The sequence below is a fragment of the Chiloscyllium plagiosum genome, unplaced genomic scaffold (genome assembly GCF_037043375.1).
Source record: "Chiloscyllium plagiosum isolate Xiang-an unplaced genomic scaffold, Cpla_swu_hap1 HiC_scaffold_8, whole genome shotgun sequence".
Taxonomy (NCBI): Eukaryota; Metazoa; Chordata; class Chondrichthyes; order Orectolobiformes; family Hemiscylliidae; genus Chiloscyllium; species Chiloscyllium plagiosum.
Window position 1 is genome coordinate 84,812,114 of NW_028270146.1, and position 13,073 is coordinate 84,825,186.

The 13,073-nt window shown below is 41.9% G+C and overlaps 1 protein-coding gene across 7 annotated transcripts in view; it reads left to right on the forward strand.

Annotated features, from left to right (window-relative positions):
• Window positions 1–13,073, forward strand: part of LOC122553773 (spectrin beta chain, non-erythrocytic 1-like) — a 332,898-nt gene that overhangs the window by 196,576 nt on the left and 123,249 nt on the right. For all 7 annotated transcript variants that reach the window (XR_015757960.1, XM_043698081.2, XM_043698085.2 and 4 more), the window contains 5 exons: window positions 3,202–3,353; window positions 6,425–6,598; window positions 7,627–7,718; window positions 7,892–7,972; window positions 12,442–12,557. Coding sequence is in view for 6 of the 7 variants with exons in the window: in XM_043698081.2 (XP_043554016.2) it covers window positions 3,202–3,353; window positions 6,425–6,598; window positions 7,627–7,718; window positions 7,892–7,972; window positions 12,442–12,557 (615 nt within the window). In the remaining variant the exon portion in view is untranslated. The remainder of the gene's footprint in view (window positions 1–3,201; window positions 3,354–6,424; window positions 6,599–7,626; window positions 7,719–7,891; window positions 7,973–12,441; window positions 12,558–13,073) is intronic.

Sequence of the window (13,073 nt, forward strand, 5' to 3'; positions counted from 1 at the left end):
AAGTATTAAGGTAGATATGTCCCCAGTTCCTAGTGGGATTTATCCCAGAATATTGAGGGTGGCAAGAGAACAAATTGCTGGAGCATTTTGTATCCTCTTTGGCAACAGGTGAAGTCCCAGGGGACTGAAGAATAGCCAATGTTGTCCCACTGTTTAAGAAGGGTAGTAGGGACAATCCTGGAAGTTACAGGCCTGTGAGTATCACATCGGTGGTTGGGAAATTATTGGAAAAGATTCTCAGGGACAAGATCTACGTGCATTCAGAGGCAAATGGACTTATTAGTGATAGACAACCTGGTTTTGTGGGGGTGGGGGGGGGAGGGGAGTGGTCGGGGAGGGGGGTGGAGGAGATTGTGCCTCACTAACTCGTTTGGATTTTTTGAGGTGGTGACAAAGCTGATTGAAGGATAAGTGGTTGATGTTGTCCACATGGACAACAGTAAAGCGTTTTGTCCCAGTAAAAAAGGCAAAATCACATGGTATCAGGAGTAAGGTGGCAAGATAGATATAGAACTAGCTTAGCCATAGGAGGCAGAGGGTAGTGGTGGAAGGATGCTTTTCAGAATGGAGGGCTGAGAGCGTTCCACAGGGATCAATGCTAGGATCTCCGCTGTTTGTAATCTACAGCATGATTTCGAGGAAAATGTAGCTGGTCTAATTAGTAAGTTTGCCAACGACACAAAGATTGGTGGAGCTGCTGATAGTGAGGAAGATTGTCAGGGAATACAGTAGGATTTGATCAGTTGGAGGCAGGGGCAGAAAAATGGCAGATGAAGTTTAATGCGGATAAATGTGAGGTGATATATTTAGCAAGTCAAGTACAAGTGGAAATTATACAGTGTATGACAGAATGCTTAGGCGTATTGCTATGCAGAGAGATCTGGGTGTACAGCTCTACAGATCACCAAAGGTGGCAGCGCAGCTAGATAAGGTAGTAAAAAAGGCTTATGTTATGCTTGCCTTCATTGGAAGCAGCATTGAGTATAATTATAGACAAGATATGCTGCAGCTTTATGAGAACTTTAGTTTGGCTACACTTGGAATATTGCGCACAGTTCTGATCACCACGCTACCAGAAGGATGTGGATGCTTTGGAGAGAGTACAGAAAAGGTTTACCAGAACGGTGGATTTTAACTATGCAGAAAGGCTGGGTACACTGGTTTCATTTTCACTGGAGTGCAGGAGTGTGAGGAGCAACTTGTTAGAAGTCTATAAGACTGTGAATGGCATGGATAGAGTGGAAGGTATGCATCTTTTTTCCCCAGGGTGGTGGGTCGTTACTAGGGGACACAGATCAAAGTATGAGGGGAGAAGTTTAAAAGAGGTGTGAGAGGCACGTTTTTCACATAAATGATGATGAGTGTCTGGAACATGCTGCCAGAGGAGGTGGTGGAAGCAGACACAATAGCAGCATCCAAGAAGCACCTGGACAATACATGAATGGGAAGGGATATGGATCCTTTAAGTGAAGACAGTTTCAGTATGGAAGGCCTAAATGTGTAAGCACAGGCTTGGAGGGCTGAAGGGCCTGTTCTTGTACGGTTTTGTTCTCCTTATTCTCAAGCAAACAGTGCTTACAGTTAAGAAATACATCCAAACAGAATAAAGGTACATTTGCAATAACTAACTGTTTTACAGTTCATTTCACACTGTACTGCATTTCAGGCAGATTTTTAAAATGTATAACATCACAAGGAAGCTTTGTGTTGTGCAGTTGTGATGTCCCTACCTCTGATTCAGAGGGATGGATTGAAGTCTCATCTTCTCTCAAGATGTGCACATATTGATTAAAATATCTATATTGTCTTGTCTCACAATGGCAGTATCTCTATTTCTGGGCCTGAAAATCCAGATTTCAACAGTTCAAGTCCTGCCTGCCTGGAAGTATGCCATAGGTGCTGGCTGATTAAAAATAATTACAATGATATATGGATGAATTCATGTATTTGTTAGAAAGGCTAAACTTTATGTTCTTCTCAGTTTCACAAGAGAATGTCTTCTCTCTGCCTTGCCAAGTTGCAACTTCCAATTTTTCGACATTCAGTCCACTAGTCAAAGTCTCTTGTATTTGACTTGGGTCAATAAGTCACATCTCAGTGATTCCCTTGTTCTTTGTATATCCAAATGTCCTGACTGTTCTAAACCCACCCTTCGAACAAAAGAAACCCTAATTCTTACTAACATTCTGTTTCCACACAACAGGATCTTCTTTATGTCTCTCTTTTAGTTTGTATCTCCTAGAAGCTGCTGTCCCTCCACTGTGTCAAGGCATGAAAACTGTCACTTGTATTTCCAATAGGTTTTGGTTTGAGTTTCTTTCCCACAGCAGCCAAGAGCACATGGATCTGTCTCCAGGCAGAGATTTAATATAACTATCTTCTGCCCCATCTAGAGCTTTGTGTTTCAGGTTAAGTTAAAAGAGACAATTTAAGATACGGCCATCTTGTAAAGTCCCACATATATAACAAAATCAGTAGTGATATCATTGGTTTCCCATACTATGCACCAGTTTGATGAAGAGGATTAACAGACAACGAGCTCTTTGACCTCATCTAGTGCCTTATTGAACATCTGAAAATAGTATTTTGTCTTTCCACATTGGGAAGCATTCATTCTTTAAGTGGTATGGCTGTAATCCTACCAGTCATCTCTCTCTCTCTCTCTCTCTAGTGAAAGAGCAGCCTTTCGACCTCTCGGACTATAGCAAGATTCATTTCATTTCATTGTGATCACGAATGCAGTGCGTGCAAAATCATTGACACAAATTAGCAGCAGCATTCTGTAATTTAAAAGAATGGCTTTATTGTACAGCCAGCGACTCCAAGTTTAGTCCATCAGTAAAATGTGTTTTATAACTTGAACTCCATGCATCATCCTCATTGTAAAATCACCACTCCTCTTTAGATGTTACCCACACACTCCATCACCAAAGTTAAGTTGCAGTTAGCAATAATTATGGTCAGTTTTACTAATTTGCTCCCATTTAGTTTCCTTCAACCATTCAGGAATGCAACCGAATGAGAATATAAACGGGATTTGAAATATTTCCAGACAGGGTCAACATGAGCGTGATTTGAATTTGAAGCACTTGTCACTGCTGTTACTGCTAAGCAACACAAGCCTGGACACCCATTGATGGTTTTAGGTATAAATGTGTTCAAGACAGATATTGATTGATTGCTTGATTCATTGTTTCACAGATGAACGTGAAGTGGTGCAGAAGAAGACCTTTACAAAATGGGTGAACTCCCACTTGGCACGCGTAACCTGCCGCATTACAGATCTGTACACTGACCTCCGAGATGGCCGTATGTTGATTAAACTGCTGGAAATTCTCTCAGGAGAGCACTTGGTATGTTGCACAATCTCTTGGAATTCATGGTTTGTTGTTTTCGCTGTCTTGTGCAGTGATGGTTGAGTTCAACATCAGAATAATTAAGGTCAGAATATTCAGCGAGCATTTATGACTTTTTCACTGCTTTCCTAATCTTTCTGAAAAATGAAAGCGTTTCGGCCAGCATTTGATGAAGAGTTTTCACATACTGTGTGTGTAGAAACTCCTTTACTCAGAGAATTGTTAGGATTTGAAAAGCACTGTCTGGGAGTGTGGTGGAGGCAGATTCCCGACAAAGTTTCAGAAGACAGCTGAATATATATTTGAAAGTAAAAGAGAAAATGCTGGAAAATCTCAGCAGGTCTGGCAGCAGGTCTGGGAGCTCGCTTTGACAAAGGGGCAGTTAGACTCGAAACATCAGCTCTTTTCTCTCCTTACAGATGTTGCCAGACCTGCTGAGATTTGCCAGCATTTTCTCTTTTGGTTTCAGATTCCAGCATCCGCAGTAATTTGCTTTTATATATTTGAAAGTGTTGAGTTTAGAGGGTTACACAGATAGGGCTGGTGAATGGAACTAGCTGGGTCGCTCTTTTGGGAGCTGGTACAGATATGATGGGTCGATTGGCCTCTTTCTGTCGTGTAGAATTTTAATTGGTTCTATTCTACTTACTGCTACATTGATATAAGGCTGCATTTGTGGCTAACGCCACTGTGAGGTGGAGCACTGTAACTGCACACACAAAATCAGTGTTCCTTTTAAATTTGTGTCCAGCAGCAACTTACTGTATAGTTATTGTATTATAAATGTTGAAAACATCATCAAGACCAAAGAAGTGCAAGTAGATCTGGGAGAAACCCTTGGGAGTAGTCTTCAAAGTATTGACTGTTTTGAATTTTGCACAGATCATTTTCACTTTGTTTTGATAGACCATCTGGACTTTACAGAATTTGCCTCACTCTGATCTCCATTCAGAGCTTGTCCATTTTGCCCTGCTATTTTTATTTGTGCTGAAATCAGACTGACCCCGGGACAAGCACACCAAACAACCCCACCGCCCTGTGGCCAACCACTTTAACGCCCTCTCCCACTCCGCCAAGGACATGCAAGTCCTGGGCCTCCTCCACCGCCAAATCCAAGCCACCTGACACCTGGAGGAAGAACTCCTCATCTTTGGCCATGGCACCCTCCAACCACACGGCATCACTGTTGATTTTGTCAGTTTCTTCATCTCCCCTCCCCTCGCCTTATCCCAGATCCTACCCTCCAATTTGGCATCGTCCTCTTGAACTGTCCTACTTGTCCATCTTCCTTCCCAACTATCCGCTCCACTCTCCTCTCCGACCTATTACTATCACCATCATCCCCCCACCTTCATTTACCTATTGCTTTCCAATCTCCCCCCCCCCCCCCGCCCCCAGCCCCACCTCTCTCCTATTTATATCTCCACTCCCTTACCCCCCCTACCCAATTTCCTGATGAAGGGCTTATGCCTGAAATGTCGACTCTCCTGCTTCTTGGATGCTGCCTGACCTGCTGTGCATTTCCAGCACCACACGTTTTGGCTCTACTTCATAGTCCATCGCCTTCTGTTTAACAGCCAATCTGTTAAATTGTTTTTGAGGGCACAATCATAATTCACATTTTTCTTTCTCTTAATGCCAATCAGTGTCCTCTAATGGAAAAACTTGGCTTGGATACTTGAGGGAGACTGTGAGTGTGTAGAGGTGCAACATTATAAATTTGGCAAGGATAGCCATGCAAAGTTCCTGCTGAGGTTTAATTACATTTTTCTTGCACTTTCCCGAAGCAGCTGGCCAAGCTGACAGCCTGACCGGCTAACATGTGGTAAAGCAAGCCTTGGGAGGGGTGGGGGTGAGCAGGATTACAGAATTGGAGAAAAGGGAGCTGACCATTTTCAGTACATTACAGATCACAGTTGTGAATGTTGTGTTAATTGTACTGCTAAGGTTAAGGATGAATGGTTGGAGGGGATCAAATGGTTAAGTAACTTGGGTACATAGTCCCCTCACTGCTGGGATCTAGTTAGGTAGGAGGCAGAGATAAATAAAGCTGCATTCTATGAATAAGCTTAGTGTCAAGAAAAGGATTTATGTCTGGTGTCATACTTCACCATCTGGCTTGAATCTAATTAACAGCAATCAATGGGGAAAGCCAAAGGCCTCTTCGATTGTGGGGAAAGCAATCCTGTTTCCTCCCAACCAACTCCCTTTCAAGGCTAGGCTTCCTCAGGCTTGGAAACCCAACCAGCAACTGTCAAATTCAACTCCGGCTCCTTGTCGCAGTCTGACTGAAAAATGTTTGTGACTTTTCTGTACTAAGATCCCAGCATGCCTGAAACCCACCGTAATTAAAATTTTCACAAGCATACAGGTCGCTCTCCTATAACATGCATTTCGTTAATACAAATTTGCTAGAACACAATTGACGAATTGTGTCTATTGGTTACAATGCGATTCCGGCCCCATTAGTTTAAATGGTGCTGCTATCACGCAATTTTCTTATAACATGGGATTGCATGTGAAAGGAATTACCACATTATAGCAGTATAGGCAGTGGCTTGAGAAGTGATAATCAGTTTTTAAAAATTTTTCACTACTTGGCCCTTTTCCCTCCATTGCAGCAAGGTGAGGGAGGTTAATATTGAGACCGTTTTATTCATCTGGGGTATCTTGTATCAACCTTAACTATCCCCGCTCGGATACAGTGTGGATTGTTTTTGTGAATTCTTCCTCCACTCCCACAGTTCACATACAATCCCAACTTTTCAAGAACATCCAGTATGAATTTTTAAGTCTTCTCATACCAGTGATTGCCACTGTAGTGCTCAATTATTGTCAATTATGTGCTATTTAATGGACTTGCATCAAGATTAGGATTGAGAAGATTTGAGCATGATTCATTAAGGCCCAGGAGGCTAAGTGGAAGGGTAAAAGAAACAACATGTGTTATATATGTATTAATTGCTTATGTTTTATTAACTGCCATTACTTGCATTGCATTCTATGATTATTTTATTGTGCATTTTCCTTTTTAACTAAAGCCATTATGTTATTACCTTTGTAATTAGCCAAAGCCAACCAAAGGTCGGATGCGCATACATTGTTTGGAAAATGTGGACAAGGCTCTTCAGTTTCTGAAAGAACAGAAAGTGCACCTGGAAAACATGGGGTCACATGACATTGTTGATGGGAGCCACAGGCTTACACTTGGTCTCATCTGGACCATCATCCTTCGTTTCCAGGTTAGTAACAATACAGAGGATACACATAGGTGTAGAGTCAAGGTGTTAATAAGTGACCTGTAAACAACGGTGTAATACATCAAGTGATGTTGGGGAAGCTTGGAAAATAGTCTGGGCTTCACGCCAAGTCTAAGTGAAGTAGTGAATAGAATGTGAAGAAACATTTAATTTGAAAAAGACTCAAGAAATTTCTCTTGAATAACGTGGTGCACCCTGCCTGGCCAACATTATAGCAGCAGAATAGGTATCTGCGTTTGCACATAAGGGTTCCCAATTCTTCAGCATTTGCTGAGAGATGCTGTCAGTATTCCTGATTTATTTTCTGGGTTCTGGTTATTTGCAACTTGATTAAAAGCTTGCTGTAAGTCCAGGTACGGAGCAAGTCCAAGTGAGGTTCCCAGTTCAGAGTAATCACTTGGAATGCAAGGATAGAAATGGCACCTTTTAAAACTGGCAATAACTAGGAGCCTGTGCAGGATATTTGGTAATCCTGTCAGGGTGGATAACAACAGAATATAGAATTACCACTAGTTACAGTAAGATATCAGCACTTTCTTTTTCTCATGAGACCCATTATACTGTACGCTACCAGCAAGTTATAATGTCTACAAAAGGAATTTGAAAGCTGCCAGTGTTAGTACTGGGCTATGAGGGCAGTTGAGAGGAGTTACACATTAGTTGCTAAACCAATCAAAGTTCCTTCCATCTTTGGCTCCTGCTTTATATATTGTTCCTTCATCTGTGTCTTTCATTCATCCTATTCTCTGTTTCCCTCTCGTCCTGCCTGGTGCTCCCCCTTTCTCTCATTTATTCCCCAGTTTTCAACACTTAAGTCATTAACTCTTCAGACAACTTCAGCTGCAGCTTGTAGAGCTGCAGAAATTGTCTTGTTTATTCAGATTTCCTGAACTTGAAGCGTGGATTCGTGTTTAGCTTGTCCTTTTCTGTTGTTACCAGGGCTTTTTAGAAGATTTACTTCAAATGCCTACTTGGCCTACTAAAGTGCATCCACCAATCTGTTCTTTCAGATCCAGGATATCACCGTAGAGACACATGACAACCGTGAAACACGATCAGCAAAGGACGCCCTCCTACTTTGGTGCCAGATGAAAACAGCAGGGTCAGTTAGTCTAACCTTTCCGTTCTCTTTTTTGCCTAACCCTTTAACCAGTCAGTGTAAGCAACTGTTTGAAAAGACATGCTCTGATTTTTTTTTTGTTTGTCAGAACTGTAAAGCAGTTACTTTGAAAGTAAAAGTATTTTTGCTTAAGCATTCTTTTTCGAATTCCCTAGGTATCCCAATGTCAACATAAGAAACTTCACGTCAAGCTGGAAGGATGGAATGGCATTTAATGCCCTCATCCACAAACACAGGTAAAGTGAGGCAGAGGCCAAACTAGCAGGGTGGGGGAATCCGAGTGCAGTGGAGCACGCTAGGCACTGGCTTTAGAAACCGCTGCATGAAAATATTAGCAGAACTCAAGGCAGGCCAGTCACAGGGAAGCAGAAGAAGTGGGAGGGGCCACAGCAGAGGTATTGACCACAACTGGCAGTATTTAATAAAAGTGTTAGGGTTCTCAGCAGCTTATTGGAGAGCTAGGAAAAGACCCACATTGCTCTATTTAGGGAAGGCCTGCTGAATTAACAGGACAAGGATTATAAACATGGAGGGTTTTCTCACTAGTGGTTGTAGTCGGTCATTTAGAGACTGGAGCTCTATTGCATGGCAATGCCATTCAGTGACTTAAAGCAGGCACTAGCTCCCCTTCCCAATACTGGTCTCTTGATCAGTTATTGAGTGCTTCTGAACAAAGGACCCCTCCTGGAAGCCTGCAAGCATCTGCTCTGACAGGATTTGCTTGTCTTGCTCGTGTCCTGGCAAGCCCTTTGCTTGGTAATGGGTGAAGACTAGTGGCCCATTTACTTTTCCTTTGAAGGCTTCAGGTAGCAGTTGTGTGGGCACAAACCTTCCTGGCATGGACCGAATTGTGGTGGTGTTGGTAAAGTAGTGGCGTAGTCAACCATCCCCCTCTTGGCTGATTAAGTGGCCACCTACCACAACATTCATCAAAAGGGGGAACATTAAACTCTGCCCAATTTTTCCAATATCCTCAGATTGTAAATTGTTTCAGGAGAAGGGGCATTTAGCCAATGTTAAGCATTGGTTACAGAACAGAGTAAAGAATAAACTTGTAGCATTTGGGAGTCCAGAATTCAAAACCAAATACCAGTGCTTCAAGATGTTTGGGAGAGTCAAGGACAACTTGCATAGATTCAAAAAGGACAAGTTCAAAGTAACAACATCGAACAGTGCTAAATGGATCAGATTCCAAACCAATCTAGTAACACGAGACTGGGCATCCATGAGGTGTGGTGAGCCATCAACAGCAACAGCATTATCCTCCAGCTCAATCTGCAACCTCATAGCTCAGCATATCCCGATCTCAATCATTATCATCAAGCCAGGGGGTCAGCCCTAATTCAGTGGAGAGTGCACTAGGGCATGCCAGGAGCAGCACCTGGCAAAGCTAAAAATAAGGTGTCAATGTGGTGAAGCTACCAAGCAGGATTACTTGCATGCCAAACAGTGTAAGCAGCAAGTGATCTAAGCTTTGCAGTCCCACTACATCCAGTCATAAGTAATGGTGGCAATCAACTGGAGGAGGAGGCTCCACAACTATCTCCATCCTCAATGATGGAACAGCCCACTAAATCTGTGCAAAAGGTAAGTCTGAAGTACTTGTAGCAATCTTCATCCAGAAATGACGAGTGGATGAAACATCTGGGCTTATCCGGTGGTCATCAGCATTACTGATATCAGTCTTCAGCCAGTCCGATTCACTCCAAGTGATACCAAAAAATTGTTGAAGACACTGGATACTGCAAAGGCTATGTCCCCTGACGGTATTCCAGAACTTGCTGCTCCCCTAGCCAAGCTCTTCCAGCGCAGTCACAAAACTGGCATCTACCCATCAATGTGGAAAATTGCCCAGATATGTCTTGTACACAAAAAGCCGGACAAATCCAACTCGGCCAATTAGTGCCCCATCGGTTTCACCACAATCATCAAAGTGATGCAAGGTGTCATTAACAGAGCTATCAAGCAGTACAAGTTTAGCAATAACCTGCTCAGTGACACCCAGTTGGATTCCACAAGAACCAATTAGCTACAGACTTCATTACAGCCTCATCTCACCTTTAGGGCATCTCTGCAGGAGTTCTTCATGGTGCTATCTTAGGCCCAACTATCGTCAGTTGCATCATAAATGACATTCCTTCCTACATAAGGTCAGAAGTGGGGATGTTCGCTGATGATTGCACAATGTTCAGCACCATTTGCGACTGCTCAGATACTAAAGCAGTCCGTATTCAAATGCAACAAGATCTGGACAATTTCCAGGCCTGGGCTGACAAATGATAAGTAGCATCCACACCACGTAAATACCAGACAATGACCATCTCCAATAAGAAACAATACAACCATGTCTCCTTGACATTCAGTGGTGTTATCCCTAACTGAATTATCCTTGTGGTTACCATTGACCGGAAGCTCTACTGGACTAGCCACATAAATACAGTGGCTACAAGAGCAGGTCAGATGCTAGGAATACTGCAGTGAGCAACTCATGTCCTGACTCCCCAGAGCCTATCTATCATCTACAAGGAATGATGGAATATCTATGATGGAATACTGCCCACTTGATTAGGCGAGTACAACTCTAACAACATTCAAGAAGCTTGACACCATCCAGGACCAAGCAGCCCACTTGATTGGCACTACGTCTATAAGCATCCACTCCCTCTACCACTGATGCTCAGTAGCAGCAGTATGTTCTATCTACACTATGCACTGCAGAAATTCACCATTGATCCTTAGCACATTCCAAACCATGACCACTTCCATCTAGATGGACAAGGGCAGCAGATACATGGAAATACCCCCTTCTGCAAGTTCCACTCCAAGCCACTTACCATCCTGACTTGGAAATATATTGCCAATTCCTTCAATGTCACTGGGTTGAAATTCTGGAATTCCCTTTCTAAGGGCATCATCAGTAAACCTGTATTACGTGGTCTGCAACAGTTCAGGTAGGGCAGCTAGAAATGGGCAATAAATGCTGGCCAGCTAGCAATGCCCATGCCTCATGAATGAATAAAAGAAGTACAGCACAGAAACAGGCCTTTCAGCACGCCATGTCTGTGCCAACTGTGATGGTTCTAAACTAATCACATCTGCCTACACATGGTCTGTACCTCTCTATTCCCTGCCTGTCTAAATGCCTCATAAACTTTACTAATATATTTGCTTTTACCATGTCCTTTGATAGCATATTCCAGGCACTTCCCAACTTTTTCTCACATATCTCCCTTAACTTTTTCCCCTCGCACGTTAAACCTATGCTCCCTAGTATTTGACATTTCTACCCTGGGAAATAGACTCTGACTAGGCACCCTATCCATGCTTCTTATACTTTTACATACTTATATCAGATCAGCCCCCAGCTTCTGTCAACCTAGTGAAAAAGGTTCAAGATTATCCAAGTTCTCTTTGTAGTTAATATGCTCCAATCCAGGCACCATCCTGGTAAACCTCCTTTTCACCTTCTTCAAAGACTCCACATCCTTCCTATTACGTACAACCAGAAATTGAACACAATACTCCAAAAGTGGCCTAAATAAATTCTTATACAGCTGCAACCTGACTTGTCAAACCAAAAATCTTTTACAATAAAGATACTATGCTTGGATAAAGAAGGTGAAGTAAATGTGATGGTATTGGTATTGTGTTGCCATAGTTTTAGCGGACTTTAGGGCTAAAGAGAGAGAGAGAGAGAGAGAGATGACTGGTGTCGATTTAACCTGAGGGTCACTATACCTCAAGAGACGTTGAGAGGAGAGTCCTTAATGGTAACCTCAGCCAGTGCAGCAATTGAACCCAGACTGTCACACAGTAAACATAATATAATGAACATTAAAGTAATATGCATGAATTTTTCAGAGGATGTTCTGTAACAAATCTCATGGTAAACCTGTTGTAAATCTGCTGAAACAGACTAAATAGTTACCCCTGATCACCAAGTTGCAGAATTTAAAATACCTCTTTTAGTCATCTTTGCTCCAGAAGAGGTAAACCTAGTATCTCAAATCTCCTCATAAATAGTTTCTGCCTGGTGACTCCATCTTTTAACTCCCATATTGTTTTTTTTCTCTCCATATAATTGTTTAGCTGAGGTCTAGCCAGTGCCTGGTACATATTTATCATAATCTCTTTATTCATGTAACACTGTCTGTTTGTCAAACCAAAAGTACTATTGCTCTTTCTTTATATATCTTTATCTACTGGCCCTGAATAATTTTGTTTTGCTAAAGTGCCATTGGAAATGTGCTGCAAAGCTTGATGATCATGGCTGGGGTGAAGCATCTACTAATTTGTGAAATCCTTGTGCTGAATTTTTATTTATTTCTTTTGTGGACTAAACCAAACAGTTCCTATTTCACACTTGAATGTTTTCTAATCCTGCCTATTTTCATGTAGTTTTCGATCAGCCTGGGTACATAAATCCATTTACAATTGGGTACCTCTATTAATGACTATTTGTAATAGTGCACACGATTGTCATTTTATTTGAATGAGCTTTTTTGATAATACCTGGTAAAGAAGGCTGCCATTGAACATATTTCGGTTTGTAATGTTAGGTGAGAATACCTATTCTGGCAAAAAAAATCTGAATTCTAAAATTACGTTTTATTTTAACATATAGTTTGAGCATTCAGGACGCTATTCAACATGGAGAAGTGTATGGTGAATTAGACGTATTTAAAATATGCCTGTTTTTCTTCAGGCCTGATCTGGTTGATTTTAATAAATTGAAGCAGTCTAATGCCACGTACAACTTACAACAGGCCTTTAACATTGCCGAACAACAGCTAGGTGTAACCAAGTTGCTTGATCCTGAGGGTAAGTTACAGCAAGAAGTTTTTACATCTTCGGAGGGTTGGTGTAGACTTGTTGTGCTGAAGGGCGTGTTTCCATACTCTAAGGAATCTAATCTAATTACATATGTACATATGTAAAGTATTTAAAGTGTATTTAGTTATGTGTTTCTCTAAATAGAAGGATAATGATCCAGTCCAGTGTTCCCAACATTAAGTATACACAGAAAGGGAGTTCTGTGTAGCTGTCCAATTCTCTGACCCCCATTCTCTTTCATGCACCATCACAGATAAGAGTGAGTGAATGGCCTCCTTCTACATTTGTGTCATTCAAATTTTGTATTAGCTTTGAATTTGGATGACTGTAAAATTGACCAACGTTCCCACTGTGCGTCATTTACCATAATGTGTATACCCAACCATTTTGTCTGACACTCATGACGACGTTTGATTGTTAAAGATGGAACCTTATAGTCTTCAATCACATGATGATTTCCTTCTTTAGCTGAGAGGCAATTCTTACTAATTCGATCCCAAGTCT